Source organism: Lissotriton vulgaris, chromosome 6, assembly GCF_964263255.1.
Source record: "Lissotriton vulgaris chromosome 6, aLisVul1.2, whole genome shotgun sequence".
Taxonomy (NCBI): Eukaryota; Metazoa; Chordata; class Amphibia; order Caudata; family Salamandridae; genus Lissotriton; species Lissotriton vulgaris.
This window is the reverse complement of record NC_141694.1, coordinates 935,653,362-935,672,208: the sequence shown is the minus strand read 5'-3', so window position 1 is coordinate 935,672,208 and position 18,847 is coordinate 935,653,362. Positions and strand designations below refer to the sequence as shown.

General features: G+C 40.8%; 1 protein-coding gene across 50 annotated transcripts in view; it reads left to right on the top strand.

The window, feature by feature from the left end:
• LOC147708230 (uncharacterized) overlaps window positions 1-18,847 on the top strand; it is a 2,035,583-nt gene that overhangs the window by 898,639 nt on the left and 1,118,097 nt on the right. For all 50 annotated transcript variants that reach the window (XM_086926979.1, XM_086926974.1, XM_086926953.1 and 47 more), the window contains one exon: window positions 3,977-4,015. In XM_086926979.1, the coding sequence (XP_086783105.1) occupies window positions 3,977-4,015 (39 nt within the window). The remainder of the gene's footprint in view (window positions 1-3,976; window positions 4,016-18,847) is intronic.

The window sequence follows — 18,847 nt, the reverse complement described above, 5'->3', positions numbered from 1 at the left end:
TTTGGGTCTAGTTGCACCCCTGACCATTATGTTGCGCACTGATGTTCATTTTCACCTGGGCTTCTAAAGCTCTATTATTGCCTCATTTGCAATTTGCAACCCATTTATATTTTGTTGCAGTTCAAGCAATTTAAAACTTCATCTCATCTCTTTCAAATATGAACTGAAGCCAGCATCAGTGCTAAATTCTGCAGAGAAATATCCTCTCCTGACCAGGGCGATATTAATTTGCTTCCAACTTTCCAGCGCTGTGACAGGGTATTCATTATCCGTTAATGCAATGTCCATTAGAATGCAGGGCAGCAGCAGACATACTTGTTTTGGAAGCCAGAAATAACCATAACTTAAATACCACTGCTGAGAAGTAGAAGCAGGCTTCTCTGCTAATCAGAATGCCCTTATGAAATTGGAATCTCCCAAGGAAGCAGCAAATTAAGATTATGAACAATTTTTCCCCTGATGGCAAACTATATTTTATCATGTCAGATGTATAAGTGACTCACACTCTTTTAATAATTCTTTTAGAACGGAAATATGAAATTGCTTTTACTCCTTCATAAGAAGAAAGTTAATGAAATATAGTCCAAATTGCATTTGTATATGTGATTTTTCTAATGTGAGAATGTTTCAGGGGTGGGGAGCTTTAACAAACGGTAAATCGGTTCTGGGGAGATTCTTAATGATGCTCAAAAAACGAATCCTAACCCTGCAACAAGTGAACAGCAGCCTACTCCGGAAGTAATCCAATGGCCATGTCGTGAAAAGCCTTTGAAGAGAGGCTCAACACAGTTATGTATGCAGTGTCATCCTAAGGATTTTGGGGCGCCTGCAGGGAACACATTTGAATTGGATTACCCATCTCCTGCTACTTCAAGCCTGTATAATGCCAAACAAGCCTCGTTTTACATCGAACAGACTTCAGCACCACATGCCCACTCAGCATCTGAGATCAGCTCATCTCAATTTACTAATGGTGCAAGAAGCAAAAGGAAAAGGCTAGCAGGGGGCAGGTTTTCTCTTCTGGCTCCTCTCACATGGAACACCCTCCCCTTGAATATTAGATCAGTATCCAACCACGGGAAATTCAGGAAACGCCTAAAAACCTTGGTTGCTGCGACAATCCTATAGCTACATTGGTGATCGATGCTTCCCTCTGCTACTAGCGCCAAGAGACCTTCTGGAGAACGTGCGCTCTACAAGTGACTCATATCATAACCCATTAAATAACAACAATATTACATAATACTTTACATTTTAACAGGAGCACAAACCACTGTTGCAATGTTCTTGCCCAGAACTCCACAAACCCCTCATATGGCACTGGGTAGAGAGACAAAGGGAGATGAAGGCAGAAAGCGATAGAAACTGAATAGAGAGAACCTTCCCTTTCCAGGGGGACCTTTAAAAGGTAGTGGCCTTGTGCAACTTCCCCCTTGGTCAATGTCTTAAATATCCCTGTTTGTATGGTCTTTTGCAACACAATCTTGTCGTTTGGAGTTCACGTTGTAACCCAGTACCACTGCGAGTGAGGACCAGGAGACCCAGTGGCCTGAGGGGCTCACTGAATCCTGATTATTGCTGTAATTTATAATTCAATCAACACCCAAGGGGTCCATTTCCTACCTTGCACTAGGGCCAAAGAATCACTGGCTACGTTACAGGTTACAGTTGAGAACGTGAGATGCACATATAAGACAGCCAGAGAAAGGAGGCAGTGAATGTCGCTTCAGGTTTCTCCAAGCTTTCCAGGCATACCACTGGGAATGTCATGTGAAATTTGCTATTTCCCCAATGCAGAGTGTTATGCAGGGTACTCGCCAGCATTGGCGAATTGAAACCCATTGTTCAACTGCACTTTCTTTTGCTTTTTCATTCATGGGAATCACTTCCCCCCCCCCCCCCTCTCAAAGTGCTTTTTCCATATACCTCCACAAACTTTGGAAGTGTTCCATTCCCCTTCCAGCCCTGGAAGGGGACTAACTCCAACCCTTTGCTACCATTTACAGGGTGGGAAAGGGCCAGGAAATACTTTGCAAGAGTCAATACACTTATGAGTTTGGGTGTGTTCTCGGGCAATCAGGGCATATCATACATTGATCCTCCACCTCTTTTGAGGGGATATTGTTACATAATTATATGCAGTCATAGCGTACAACCATCTTCACATGCCATCTTTTTATGGATAACCAACAAGAATAAATGGAGCTACCTTCATCACTCTAAATGGCTTTGTAAATAAGACTCCATGCACATATGAGCGGTGTACTTATCCGCCCCTGTTTTTTTGGAGGGTCTACCCAAGTCTGCTTACCTCATCAACATCGCAGTTCCTAACAGAGACTGCTCTAGGATGTTTAGGGCCGTGGGCAGAAAGTGAATATCCGAGACCCCTCGTATTTGCATACAACGTGACACATTCAGAGTTGTTCGCATCTCAATAGATGCCCCTGGTCCTGTCCATTCATCGACTAAAGCCCCTCCCTCTCAGCCACCTACAAGCCCCTCTTCTACAGTTCATAGAGGGCTGAAGGTGTGAGTTGCTTATCACCCAAGAGGGTTATTACTTGGGGGGGGGAGTTAAACTGCAAAAATACTAATGAAATAAAAATAATCCTGCGGTGCCTCTGTGTGGGCAGCCGGGGAGGAAGACTAAAGGCAGGAGGACACATCTCGGTCTGTAGGAGGGGCCCCTAGCCTCACAATAGCAGCAAGACCCAGGGGTGGTGTCCCCTTCCGTGTGTCCAATTGCGATGAGACATCTTTTTTTCAATTGGAAAGTCAGGACTAGTAATTTCTAGTTAGAATAGACCTTCAATGAAGCGGATCCGACATGTTATTCACAGAATTCCTCACATGCCCTTTGATTTCAGTAGTTCGAATATAGATATACCGAGGACATTGATATGTGTTCCTGGGGCCTCATTTATGAGAAATGACGCATCGCTGCGTGAAAGCAGCGATGCGTCACTTCTCAGTGCGCACTCCTTGCGACATTCCTGATGCGTCATATTTAATGTATGACGCATCATGTCGCAAGGAGTTACAGATACGTCAGTATTTCTGACGTATCTGTAAGCGCAAAAATGACGCATTGCTGGAGTGTGTCACAAAATTGACGCAACTCCAACAATGCTTCCTTTCACATGGGGCAAGCCCCATGTGAAAGGGCCTGCGTCAGTCTTACGCCTGCTGTGAGGCAGGCGCAAGATTTTGACGCAACGGCATCCTAAAAGTGACGCAGTGAAATCTCATAGATTTCACTGCGTCACTTCTACGACCCTTCCTTGCGTCAATACGCCCGCCTTGCATACATTATACCTGGCGCAGGTATAATGTGGCGCAGGGGTTTACAAAATGACGCATCTACCTAGATGCGTCACTTTGTAAATATGGCGCAACAAGGCGCATTTTTTACGCCACTGGTGCGTCACAAAAAGTGACGCACCAGCGGCGTAAAAGTGACGCACAGCCTCATAAATGAGGCCCCTGGTCTTTTAAAAGTTATGCAGCTACAGAAGATCAAATTATGCATCAGAGATAATCAGCATATGACTCGAGAAAAGGTCAATTATGCAGAACAATAAAGTAAATTTTTTGGCACTATTATTTACCATTTTCACTTAGTAAGAGATCAAGATTGTCTTGGCATTATTGGTGCCAGGCAAACACCTCAATACAGCAATCAGCAACTGAAAGGTGGCCAGATAACCCTTGGAAAGCTCCGCCAATTCACAACACTGCGTGCAGTGCTGTTTTTGGTAACTTTTTATGTTGACCTAGAAAGTTTTTTTTTAAAAACAGGTGGTGGATTATGTCGCAAGTGCTGTGTATCCGAAATTATAAGGAAAACATTACTACTGCAGAATCGTATAATTCTAGTGGTCCTGGCTATTTAAACCTTACATTCTTAAAACTGAATTCAGCTGCCCCTGTACACATCCGGATCCATTCATTCTGTTTAATTGTTCCCCCTTAGAACCAAAGACTGCTGTGGTAAAGTCAAAAGAAGTGCAAAGTAAGTTATCTCAATTTACATTGATTTGTTCTTAACAATAATGCATGGTTTGTAACTTATTATTTGAAACAGCCGTTTCAAACAATACAGCTCCAATTACCTTGAAAATGTAATCCTATGCATGCAAAATAATTCCATTATGTCAGTCTTCACTTCAGTCACTTCTTGAGATAGCATTTCTGAATTAAAAAACAGTACAGCAAAGGATAATAGCAATGCCATGCTGTGTTAATATGCACTTTTACCCTGCTTGCAGGATAATGTGAAATATAAATATATATAGACCTCTGCATGTGTCTGGACAATTTTCACAAAAAGGATATTTGTAGTGCGTTTGTGAAAAAATAAGAGCAGGGGCCTAGCATTTTTCTCTGGAGCCTGACTTCCCTGAATGCTACTAAATGCCAGGGTTAAGGAAGATCAATGCTTCCTAGTTTTATTTCCACCTGATGCCGTTTTCCCCCATCCCTTACACTACACGCTTCTTTTGTATATAACTCTTGCCCGTTTTTTTTATTCCTTCTTTCTCCCATTGTCATTCTTTCCCATCCTTCTCTTTCTCCTGCTTTTTCAATTGTTTGCCTTTCTCTAACTTGCTCTGGGACAAAAGCTGTGGATGAAAAATAAACTCCAGTTCCCAAAATTAGTGTAACTGCCAATTACCAGCTACCACAGCATAAATGAAGTATTCATATTTCCAAACCTAAATAAGGACATCTCTAATTAATTTAAAGGTTATTTGACAGTCCTCAGTTTAGTTAATTAATCCCACTAGGCAGATTCAACCTTTCCGAACTATTTCTTTAATTTGACTGAATATGTTACAATTATTCCAGAGAAGATGGAGCGAGAGCAATGACAGTGAGCATCAAATTATAAGGGGTGTCCAACATCGGTCTGGGGTGTTGGCTCCATTATGGACTTTTTTTTGATATTTCCAAATGAGTAAGTAAGTAAGTAAGTAAGTAAGTTTATTATGCATAGTTAATTAAAACCAGTGCAAAGCGTATTACAATCAGTAAACATAAGAAAAAAGTAAAATAATATATACATTAAAAAATCATTAAGATTTGTGCATTTTTCTCGTCGTTAAAAAGCGTACACAGAAAAACCCAGTCTGATTAGCAAGGAGCAGTTGTCTTTAAGGCGGGGCAGCGTATTCCTGTGAGTCCTGTAGGCCGCCTACATGTTATCTATGACAATTTTTGCTCGATCATTGCAAGGAACTTAACGTATCTGCAATTCAGTTGCGTGTTCGAAGGGTTCAGGCAGGCGAGAACCGCTTGCCTTCTTGTGCAAGTTCCTAGCTGCTTAAGCTGGGCCTTTAAGAGCTGTTGACGGGCTGGCCGTAGCTATTCGCAAAGGCAGGTCAGATGAAGTATATCGCCCTTGTCTGTTTTGCAAAAAGGACAGACTTCGTGGCCGTTTCTCCTGAGCCATGGTGGAAGATACTCTCCGCTGGGCAGAACCCCTAGTCTGTGTTTCAAGAACTTCAGTTTTATTGTCTTAGGATAACCCTGGCTGAAGTAGGGTTGTGGTATCAGCGTTTTATAAGAGTTTAATGACATCCAGGCATGGTTTCTTTTAGCAAATGTGGCCTTGTCCTCTAGTAAGGATAGTGTTTTAACGGTTTTCCAGACTAGTTTTTTAAATGAGTTGTGCCCGAGTTGCATGTCCCAAATCGCAGTTAGATTAGTGGCCACCAGAGCAGTCTTCAGGTAGGATCTTGCCTGAGATTTATCCCTATTTTGGATGTCTTGCCATAACAGCGAGCTTAGAGTGTTGGTGGGGGCCGAGCGGAGTTTGTGGCAGCAGTTGATGTATGCTCCCTGTCTGGCAAGGGCTTGTTTTTGCAATCCAAATTCCAGCCTAAGTTGGGCCGGCGATGTGTAGGACGGGAGGGAAAACATTGTTCTGTAGGCTTTTGTCTGGATTGTGTCCAGGTTCTTGGAGTCTCTCCCACGCAGCGCCTCGCTGCCATAGCAGATAGAGGGGAGTAGCTTGGCCTGGATAACTCTCAGATAGGGGGTTAGAATTGGCCCCATCAGCTGATTGGCTATGTTTTTTAGTGTGACAGCGATGCACGCCCCTCTCCTTTTTGCTTCCTGCTTTTGTTGTGCAAAGGTGCCATCTCTGTCGAAGAGAACTCCCAGGTATTTATAAACAACTGCCGACTCTATTTTTTGACCGCCTAATGCCCATGTCTTCTGAGACTTCTTCTTGGTGTTGATCGACATGGTGCGTGTCTTGCTCAGATTTATTTTAAGCTTGTTTTCCGTGGCATAGCTGTGCATTTGGATCAGAAGCTGCTGGAGGCCGATGTAGGTGTGGCTAAGTAGCACAACGTCGTCTGCATACAGCAGGTTACTCAAAGTTTTCCCCCCCAGCCTCGGGGAGTCGGAGTTGCAAATGTTGAGTGTGTCTGATAGATCTGCCATAAACAGATTGAATAATATTGGGGCAAGCACGCACCCTTGCTTCAGGCCTTTGGTGGTACGAACTTTGGATGACAGGTGTGTGCCGCCTCCTAGCTTCACCTGCACCCAGGTGTCAGAGTGTAGGAGCTTCAGCATGCTTAGAATCGGCTGCGGTATTCCCCATTGTGTCAGTTTCCCCCAAAGTCTGCCTCTCTCGATGTTATCAATCGCTGCACTGAAGTCGATGTAGCACATGTGCAGCAGCAGTTTTTTTGTTTTTGCTGCATCGATCATTAGAGAGATGGCCAGAATATTGGTAGCTGTTCCAGTGTTTTTCCGGAAACCGGTCTGGTTCAATGGTATTATCTGATTTGTATCTGCCCATTGCGCAATTTCCTCTAAGAGAGTTCCCGCAAAGTATTTTGCCTCGTTATCGAGGAGGGCTACTAGTCGGTAGTTATTAGGGTCCGTTTTGTCGCCTTTTTTTAATATGGGGACAATCGTCGACCCTCTCCAAGATTCTGGGATTTTGTTTAAGAGTCTTACTTCCGCAAATAGCGGTTGCATATTGGTAGCCCATTCTGTGATTTTTTCCTTGAATAGGGCTGGCGGAATGCCGTTTGGACCCGGAGCGCCTTCCTTCCTGCCCTTGCGAATCTGTTTTTTTATGATTGCTATTTGCTGGTCGGCTGTTGTATCCAAGATGTTTTTGGGTGGGCTTTGCTCTCTCTTGGTCAAAGCCTTCAGTACGAACGTTGAGGAGTTTGGCTCTATGGTGTTCGTTATTTGCGCTCCTGCGTATTCCGGCTGGTCATTAAAGTGGCTAGAGAGGTAAGTAATCCATGACTCTTCCAGAATATGCGAGCCTAGTTCTTTATGCTGTGGTCGTAGGATCATGTTTGCTGATTGCCAGAAGCGTGCGCTGTTGCTACTTTTGCTGTCGTGTAGTAATTTTGCCCATGTCTCATTTTCAACATCTTTCTTTATGTTCCATTTAATGCTTTTGAGCTCAGTTCTTTGTTTCTTCAACACTGCCCGAAGCTGAGTGTTGTCAGGGGCTGATCTGAGCATTCGTAAGGTCGAATTTACTAGCCTTTTATGTTGCCTTAATTCCATTCTTGGTCCTTTTTTTGAGTTCGTTTTACTGCTCGCATTGTGCAAGTTAGTTTTTGCTGGGGTCTTGGTTGCCAGTTCGTTTAGCAAAGATCTTGTATATTGCTCCCAGTGTGGGATATGCCCAGCCGCAATTGGTTTGTGTATATTGTATCGTTGGAGGGCAGTGTCGGCCAGAGTTGTTAGGTTAGATGGTGTGCATTTGATCCTTTTTCGGTTGATGGTGTAGATCGCCCCTAGCATTTTGTCTGGCCTAATTGTAATAGGCAGCTTTATTGTCAGGTGGCATTCCTGGGGACGATGGTCACTTTCTCCCTTGTCCCCCATTCTAAATTCCAAGATGTAGGGGAAAAGTGCTAGACTGGCAAATGTATAGTCCAAGATGGAGCTGGCTGTATGTGAGTAGAATGTTTCTATTGGAGGACGATCTGTCACGAATCTGCCATTTAGTGCCCGGAGATTTAAGTGTTCTAAGTCTTTGAGAAAGGGATTATGTTGGTGCTTTCTCCTGTTTTGCGGGGAGCTTTGTGATGGTATGGTGTAAATTTTATTCAGAGCCAGAACCTCTTCCTCTACTGATGAACCAAGGAGATTTTGGTTGAAGTCCCCTGACAGGAGAATGAGTGGCTTTTCCATCTGGGAGGTATACTCCGTGAGTTGATTGGAAATTGTGTTGGAGTCTTTACCCCTGTGTTTGGGGTGGACGTATGCATTGACAAGGCATATCTCTTCTTCTGTGTTACCGAGCTTCAGTTTTATTTTTACTGTTAAGGTTGAGGATGTGGACGAGTTCATGAGGACTGCCGACGATATTGTTTCCAAATGACTCATTTGCACTCCTTTAATGTATTAAGTTATATAGAACTAATTTACACCATTCATTTCTGGTCACTCTGAACCTAAATGGCATAACCTTAGAGTATCTGGGTTTATAGGATGGTCCCTAAATATCTCTAATATGAACTGAAGTAAGACCATTTACTATTGGTATTTTAGGAAAACATGAATTCTTGTTTATATTGGTTGTGATTCAGAAAACATTTTAAATTAATCAGACGTAAACGACAAAAGTGAAAAAGTTTGATATTTCATTTGAAGTAATTTTTTATACTATGTTTCATGCTGTGGAAAAACTCCAAGTGGAAGCAGCCTGTATCCTTGGCCTAGAGACAAAGCACCTTCATTGGATTTAAAAAGTAGGTTTGAACAGGTCCTTTGGAGGTCTTTGGAGTCATAGGATTTTCAAGTCCCAGGTTTCTCAGGATACTAAGACGAGTGCATTTTGACAAATCTAAGGGCCTCAGGGCCTCAGAAACAGCATTTGGGGGTCAAGACTCTCTCCAGCGAAAGCAAGTGGTAGGGTACAAGGCAGGTCTTGTTGACACTGGTCAGCTGCACTCTTCAGGAAAAGGGCCTCTAGCAGCTTGATGTCTCCTGTAGCCTAACAGGAGATTAACTAAATGTTCCTTGTAGTCCACTTCTTTGTTCTGGGTACAAGTGTGAGCAGGCATAGTCCTTCTTCTGTCTTCCACAGGTCCAGTACTATGACTCCCTGGCCTACCTTAACCATTAGGGCAAATATAGTAAGTTGCCAGCAAATATTGTGTCAGTTGCCAGCCTTCCTCTGTGGCTACAGTCCCCCTGCTCCGATGGTCCAGCCTATTACAAATAAAGCTACAAACTGACCGTGATCCAGAGTCTTCATTTCCTGGTTACAACAGTTTTGGCCTCCTTGGGTTTGCAAATTAATATTCCCACTCCAATCTAAACAATTTTTGGGAAGGTGTTGGACAATAAAGGGGTGAAATGTACTATTCCCACTCCAATCTAAACCAACTTAGGGAAGGTGTTGGACATTAAAGGAATGAAATTTACTATTCTCATTCCAACCTAACCCACTTTGTGGTAGGTGTTGGACAGCAAAGGGGTGAGATTTACTATACCCACTCCAATCTAAACCAACTTGAGGAAGTTGTTGGACACTAAGGGTGTGAAATATACTATACCCATTAAAATTTAAATCCAATTCAAAATAAAACTTTTTACCTACAATAGAATAATTCACAAATATAAAATACATAATTAATACCACACATTACTACACTTGAGGAAATTACATATTTATTTTTTGGGGTAGGTGTTGAGCATTAAAGGAGTGAAATGTACTATTCCCACTCCAATCTAAACCAACTTAGGGAAGGTGTTGGAAATTAAAGGAATGAATTGTACTATTCTTATTCTAACCTAACCCAAATTATGGTAGGTGTTGGACAGCAAGGGGTGAGATTTACTATACCCACTCCAATCTAAACCAACTTGAGGAAGCTGTCGGACACTAAGGGGGTGAAATATACTACAGCCACTCAAATTTAAAACAATTCAAAATAAAACTTTTACCTACAATAGTTCACAAATATACAATACATAATTAATACCACACATTATTACACTTGATGAAATTATATATTTTTTCTTAAACTTTTATGTTATAACTCACTAATTTAATCTCCTATTATTTAAATGAATAATGTAATCAAATAAAGTGAATGGTTTATTTAGTAATAAGATTTCAACAATTCTAACTATTATTTTCTATCATTTCTACCATTTTAAAAAACAGATATTCCCCAAAAAATGTTTGAAAATTATAAAAATTATTGACATTATAGCAATATTTTTTTCCTTTCTAAGTATCAGTTCTAGAATTTTTTTTAAATCACAGTTCCATTAAAAAAATGAATACCTTTTCTTTAAACATGTACATAAATACTCATATAAATGTATTCAAAGAATTTCACAAATATTTTACATATTTTAAAATATGTAATATTTTATTTTCAAAAAAATATTTTAATTCACATAACATATAAAACTTAAAGAAACATATTATATAATAAAATGTTTTAAATTAATAGAAGAAAATTGCATATCTAAAAAATGATTAACTTGAAATTAAAAATCTCCCTACCCTTATCCCCTATTAACGCAACATACACTACTAAAAAAAATTAATTTATAGACAAAACATTAACTCAATTGTTATAACTATTTATTAAATAATTATTATAAAATTAAAACTTTAGAAAAGAAACACAAAAAAAGAAAATATAGCCAATGATCCCTAATAGCTCAATATTTTTTTCCATCGATAATAAAAACACTTAAAATTAGATTTTAACCTTGGATATTCCTGTCCGTGATATATATGAGATCCTAATATTCTTGACACAATATTTCTATATTTATCCAACACAATATTTTTTTCTGTTATTGTTATACTAGCTGGGGGCAGCGTGACTCCATGGTCTAGTTGGCTGGCTTCCTGATTAGAGCCTCAGGAACCAGCTGTGGTCTTTTTGGGCAGAACCAATGCAGCACAACCCATTTCCTTGCAGCTCCACAACTGCAAGTGTGCAATGCATCCCTAATGCAGGCCCCAACAGTTCTGGGGAATCTTGAAATCACAATGCCTCTTCAACACAAGACCTCACATTGCAGCCCTGCAAGTCCTCAGATCCTGCGCTGGGCAATGTATGCTTAATGTGGGACCTCACATCGCAGCCCTTCAGCTCTGTGAAATTGCTGCTGTTAAGTGCATCCTCAATGCAGGACCTTGCAAGGCTCCAAAAGCAGGACTTTTTGAGTAAGTCTACCTTGGTCTTGATATCTGGCCAGTGCTCCATCGCAATCAGCCTTGTGACTTTGTCCTGGTCCAGTGGGACCAGATAACCACAGTTGGCACTTTGTGCTTTGAAGTATTATTTTACTGAAATCTTTAAAATTACATGTTTTCGGTTTTGCTAAATAGATGTTTGTTGTTTTGTTGTCATTCATTAAAAATTGCTCTATTTTTCTGAAATTTTGTGGGATTTTAATTGCATGAAATACCTTCAACATTACCTCTAGGGGCCTGATTACGATGGCAGTTGGATTGCACTCAGACAGGCCATCTGTGGTGGTATGGTCGCCGACAGCCCTTCAGACTCATGGCAGCCAGAAGAAAGACTACCACCTCTTACAGGATCTGAAATCCCTGCGGGCGGCCATCACAATCATATACCTGAATGGCAGCCTTGTAGGGGAAGGCACTGCCATCAGGATTATGATATCAATTTCTAAAAGCCTTTTCATGGTGGGAAGACTGACATGAAAAGGCTGTCAGAAACGGGTATTGAGGCCCCCCAAAGCAGCCCCAATTATGTCATGGGCCACTGTAAACTGGCCCTGGCGGCACATGCAGTGCCTGCAATCCCCTCCAAGCACCATGCGCCATGCCATGCATGACATGGTGCATGGCACACGGTCGAAGGACGTGCAGTAGATTCTCCGTACCATGGCGGATTGTGCTGCAACCCTTTTTCCTTGGCCCCAGAACAAGCCACCATGATAAGGAGCGCTTTCATCACAGAGGTTGCATAGTAATGCGGCGGTCAGACCGCCACCTGCTTGTTGAGCTGTCTCCTGACCGCTGCAATAGCGTGCGGTGGACTGACTGCCCGCCATCGTAATCTGGCCCTAAATTACATCTGACAGATATTTCCAAATTGCCAGAGAGTAAAGAACAGATATAATCGAGGTTTTTTTGTGTTTTTCCCTGAAAAGAATTGTGGTTGTGCTTGAGTAGCATTTCACCCTAGGCCTGGGTGTAGCTCGCAGATTTTTGCTACGCGGAACTCCGTGAAGTTACAAGAAAACTCAGCAAAGTTCAGTGAGTTGGCAAGTTCATTGCTAACTGCAGTTTGTGCCGGTAATCTTGTTGCTTGGGTAGAAATTCTACCCGAGTGATAGCTCAAGCTCGTGAACTTACCGTTCGCGATCTTACCCTTCAGGATCGCGAGCGGGGAAAAACTCCGATGCACATCGCGGTGGAGTTTTCTGCACTCCGCGAGCTCTGTCGTAAAGTAAACTGAGTGGCCGATTGCGTTGCAGCCCGGAAGGCTCTGACCGTCAGTCGGAGCCTTTCTGGGCTATATCGTAATCGGTCTATTAGTGTTTTATTGAATAATTAATAATAATAGTCCCCGTTACGTTTTTATTATTTGAAATTGCTTTTCAATGTTCATTGTATTACATTACTAGAAAAAAAAGTTCTTTAGTCTAAAATATTTATAATTTTTTTATATTTTTAAATGTACGTTCATTATTTTAAATATGGTTAACATTTTTATTTTGTTCCGTAATTAAATGCTTTGATTCCCAAAACTTAGAAGTGAGAATAGTTAATCTGACCCTCCAAAGTCCACCACTTTTTATGCTGTTGTTCAGGATGGAGTGAGAATAGTAAATCTAATCCCTCCAAAGTATAGCATTGTCCTTACTTTTGTGTACTTTAGAGTGTGAATTGTTGATCAGACCGCTCCAAAGTCCAAACACTTTCATAATTGTTGCTAAGATTGGAGTAGAAATAGTAAGTCTGACTCTTTCAAAGTCCCACATTTTCCTAAGGATTCAATAGTTATAATTGTTAGTATTTATTTAAGTAATTTATTGTTTTTTATTATCCTTTAAATCATAAAAAAAGTATTTTTTTATTTTATAATCAAATGTTTAGGAATATACTTGTTTAAGATTTATAAATAAGAGTTTAAATGTTTTTGTTAGATAGGTTTTATATAGGTAGTATATGGCTTTAGTATTTTTTCTAATTGTTATGAATAATACTTTAATATAATTTAGTTTTATTGACTTTAATTTTTTTTAAAGAATATTGTTTTAACTTTTAATTTTTTTGTAATATTTGTTGTAAATGTTTTTTTATTCATTTATAATTTAATTCTTCGTTCAAACTTAAATTTCTGAATTAAGTTAAATAAACTGCTAAACATAGTAAATATGGTATACTTACCTGATTTTTGAGGATATTCTGGTCAACGATATGTTTGTCTCAATATTTTAGTAGTTCACATAAAAAGTATGTAAATACAATATTTTGTTTTCCAATATGTATTTTCTCATCATTTGTGTATTGTGATATTTTTGTTCTCGATGTTAAGTCACGCAACTGTTTCTACATTCTAATCTCCTAAGTATTTGCAATTGCAGAGATATTTGATCAAAAATGATTGGACATTGAACCATTTATGATATTGCATGTTACCCAAGAGAAAAAGACTATTTTTTTAAACATGGCTTCTATGATGCTTCTGGTGTATTTGACAGTGCTTTCCAGGCTTTGAGTTAGACCCAGACGAAACTTCACATGGCATAATTATGGTGTGTTGACAGCAAAATTTTAGCACTGGAATAATCCATACAGCTAGAATGCAAACAACTGATTTTCCCAGCACTCATAACCATAAAAGTACATGAAACGCACATCATTAAAATACTCCCAAGAGGCTATTCCACAGAGATAAAAGCATCAACAAATACATAACAGTGTTTGATTATATGCTTTGTCCCAGCTACAGTAATTGCAGATAAAGTGAAAGTGACAAATAGCAAAGGGTCAGAAAAAATATAAATGACATGTGACAATAATCATATATATATATATATAGGACAACTAGGAGGATACTAGTACAGTATTGCTGGATTCGCAGACCGTCTACTTGGAAAGTTATGTAAATCACTAACTAAACCAACAACAAAAAGGTTTTACTACGACTGCCACTCCTCAGCAGCATGCGAATGGACAGACACAGTCCGCCATCATGATTGCAGAGCACTAAAACATTTCCTACTACTAATAACAAGTCATAATATACTCAACCTATCAATCCATCACTATCTCTTCTTCTTAGTGGCAGCAGGAGTACAAAGGAAGGACTAGACTTGAGTCTCTAGTCTCTCTAGCATTACGCAGTTCTGTAAAGTACTACATTCATACATATTCAGGCCAAGTGAGCACAAAGTTGCAAACAAGTAAGCATAGTAGCAACGCCACTGAGGAGGCGAGCACCTGCAATCACAGAAGCTATTTAAACACTATTTTACCTGCAATGTTGGGAAAAACATATATTAGCAATATAACACAGAGCAGAAGAATACAAAGTAGTTATTAAATAGCTACTCACCAAGGCCAGGGATCTCCACGCCTAGCAGGTGGAGCAGGTCCTGCTCCCGGTTGAGGACGTCGGACCACCGGTGCGTCGCTTGGTTGTAGGTGCGCCGGACCCCCGACTCCCTCCGCATGGCCCAGCACACCTTATCCCACTTCTGGTGACGCTCCCGGAGGCCATAACCTTGACCGGGCCTGCCCCCTGCTGCCACGGTCTTAGGGAGGTGGCGCAGAACAAAAAATATAAAGGCGGCCACCTCCACCATGGTGAAAATCTCCCTGGCCACCATTTGCAACCCCCTCAAACGCCCACATGGGAGCTGGGTGCGGGGTGCAGGACCCTTCCCCTTACTCTTCCCGGCTCCCTTTGACATGGTCCTGGACAGCTGAAGAAAAAAAAATATGAAAGAATAGAGAAAAAGTAAAGAAAAGAAAAGAGTTCATAAAAGTAGCTTTAAAAGTAACGAAAAGTTGAAAAAAACACAAAATATAGATGTAGAAAAATAGAGGGATAGATAATGAGTAAAAAAGATCAAAAAAAGTTCAAAGAAACAAAGGATTGCAGAGATTAGGGGAGGATAGGAAAAGCATGCCCAGAACCATACCAATGAATGAAAAACAAGATGGCCGCGCCCATTGATGACCGTGTGGGTAAGTTCGCTCAATATTTCCCCTGCGAGCACGCAAAACACACGCAAACTCGTAATAGCGCGCCGCACACAACGCAAGCTTGCCAATTGCACCCGGAAATGGAAATACGCAACACGCACAAGATGGCCGCGCACATTTACGACCGCATGGGTAACTTTGCGGTCGGTGCGCTGCAAGCGGGCCGAAAATCCACAAAAAACCCTGCGAACACGCAAAAAAAATCCGCAAATTCACATGAATTTGAGGATTCTGCGGATCGCAAATGCCATTTCACGCGAATTCGCGGTCCGCAAATTCGCAAATTTTGCCCATAATTAGTTTAGGTATGGATGGTTTGTTTAAGTCTTTTATCTTAGCCAGGCCAAGACAAGATGTCTGTTGAACAGTTTCATTTCAAAACAAAATTGGTTCTGGGATGATGTAGGCTCTAAATAAGGCTTCTAACCCTTGCACCTGCCAGTCTTTTGTGCCCCGACAGTTTTTGTCTCAATGTTGTCTTTCCAAAAGTCAAAACATAGGGGCACATTATGATGGAGGATTTTCCGCATCCTCAGGGCCGGAGGAAGCCACCGCCGGCCCGGCGGATGCGGAAAATCCTCTGCGGACCCACCAAAGACCCACCGCCACATTAGGATCGCTGGTGGGTCCTGGTTTAGGTCCGCTGCTTTTCCGCCGCGGTTGGCTTACAACCGCAGCGGAAAAGGCCTAATATGGTGGCCGTGTCTCCCAGACACCGCCAGCCATATTAGGATGTCTGAATTTCAATGCCTTTACACGGCGGCATGTCCGCCGTGCAAAGGCATACAGATTCTTGTTTGGGGGCCCGTTGCGGGCCCCCAGGGGTGAAGGGGGGGTGGGGGGTGCACATGGGGGTGCATTTGCGTGCACAGAGCGGCAGGCACCGCGCGGTGCCTGCCGGTTTGTGCATGCAAATGCACAGCTTTCATTTTTAACATTGCGGTGGGTGCTTCTTGAAGCAGCACCCGCCCCAATGTTAAAAATAGAGGATGTAACCGCCTGGGTGGCGGTCACATCCTAATTGCACAGGAGGGAACTCCGCAGGCCATGCGGAAGTTCCCTCCTCCTCTATGGTCGCGGACAGTTTCAAGTCCGTCCGCGATCATAATGACCCCCCTAATGTGGACAATTGAGCATAAAAGGCCGGAGAATACATTTGCTTAGTATTAGTCAACATACTTTTCATACCTGTCTTATTAACATTTTTGAAGTAAAATGTTTCTGGATTTGTTGTGACATTAAAACCTGAGAAGTATGGAGATTTTTCATAAAATGTTTTTGAGCTACCCTTTGGTGGCGTCGCACAATGTTCCCATTGATCATAAGTTAAAACATTTCTAGGGTTTACAGTTTTGTGCAAATAATGGTGACCAAAATGATTAAAACAATACATTTGTTCATAATCTGATGAACCTTCTAAATATTCATATTTTACAAATGTTGCTGACATTTCTAAGTCTGCCATCATGTTATTAACAGTCTCAAAGTCCCAATCATCAGAAAATGTACTGGGTGAAACAAAATCACTCAAGGAAACCTTAAATTGGTGTGGAATCTTCAGCAGCTCGACCGGACCATAAATGTCATATTCAGTTCTGTCCCATGCTATACCACCAGGTAAAGGAACGGCTGTGATGTTCACTGATGACAGGTCTTTTTGTTCTCAATGAGATGATTTGTGTGGCTTCAGGAGCAAGTTGATGTTCTTACTTGCTGTGTCCATTTTACTATATTTCCCATCTATCAGCTTTCCCAAACTTAAAACAAGAATGAGCCATAGTAGGAGAAAAAGTACACCTAACACAATCCAAAATTCAACGCATGGTGAAACCAGATATTTCTTTGCAAGCTGGTGAAAAAATTCTGTTACTTGTGCCTTGAAAGTTTTATTTGCTGGTGTTGTTTCGGGCTCACTGGGATCCTCTGAAAACGTATCAAAATTAATGAAATAGCCAGAGGCAGTTCTGTCAATTGTTGGTATCGCATCCGGATTATTTGAAATCGCTGGAGCTGCTTGTTCCCTTGACATATTAGTATAGTCAGATGCTACATCATTGTAGACGGGAGTTTCTTGACGAACTGTTATTTGGGTTTTAAGAGGCACAAGTTCCATGGCTTTGTTGCATAGTCCTTCTTTTCTTACTGCAGATTCTTCAAAGGTGATGAGTCTTTCAGTTTGAACCTCATGGATAGTAGATAGATTTGGTCGTCGGCTACGTCTTTGGAGTCCACTGGGCCTACTACTTATTATTGGCCACATGGTGTGGTTTTACCAGGTCAATTGGTACGGACCGGTTCTCCTTTCTTCCAGCAAGGGGCGGCAGTAACACTGTTCTTGATCCTTGGACTGCTAGTACAGGTACTGGTTTTCTGTAAGAAGGCCCAAATTCTTTCTTATCCGCTATTTTCTCTCTGACCAGACCCCCAATTTTTGGAATCCAGACAGGTCTTGCTGGGACAGGTGGTTTTTCTTCAGTCGTAGTTGGCTTCTGTATGGTGTTGCTTAGACTTCTTCTTGTTTCATTTAAGTCCTGTAAAACAGCCAAACGGTCTTTGATATCAAAGGGTTTTTGTTCTACCACTGAAGTATAACGATCGAGGTCTTCGACCATCACACTAGTACCAAAAAGGATTACATATGGAGTGATTCCACCCAGAGAATTTCTTGGCAGGTTGTTAAGACTACGTTGGACACTTATTAGATGTTTGACCCACCCGTCACCCGAGCCTAATAACCTAGCTGTTATGGATTGCTTTATGTCATGGTTTTTTCTTTCCACAACCGAATTTCCCTCAGGATGTAATGGACTAGAGTACAAAGCTGGCCATGGCCTCCTTGTAAGCTCAAGAGCTAAACGCAGGACCCTGGTCAGAATGTAGCGTGCCGATTGCGTATGTGCCGATAAAGACTCGCAAATCTTTTATAACAGTTCGGGCATCAGCCAAGCGCTAAGGCCACATTCAAATGAATCTTGAGCATGAATCCACTGTGACCATGATATATTTATAGTTGCCATCCTTTTGTAAGGGACCACAGTGGTCCAAGTAAACACATGCAAGTGGTTTATCTGAAAATAATTAATTTAATCTCCTATTATTTAAATAAATAATGTAATCAAATAAAATGAATGGTTTATTTAGTAATAAGATTTCAACAATTCTAACTATTATTTTCTATCATTTCTACCATTTTAAAAAACAGATTTTCCCCAAAAAATGTTTGAAAATTATAAAAATTATTATCATATAGCAATATTTTTTTCCTTTCTAAGTATCAGTTCTAGAATATTTTTTTAAAATCACAGTTCCATTAAAAAAATGAATAACCTTTATTTAAACATGTACATAAATACTCATATAAATGTATTCAAAGAATTTCACAAATATTTTACATATTTTAAAATATGTAATATTTTATTTTCAAAAAAATATTTGAATTCACATAAAATATAAAACTTAAAGAAACATATTATTTAATAAAATGTTTTAAATTAATAGAAGAAAATTGCATATCTAAAAAATGATTAACTTGAAATAAAAAATCTCCCTACCCTTATCCCCTATTAACGCAACATACACTACTAAAAAAAAAAAATTTATAGACAAAACATTAACTCAATTGTTATAACTATT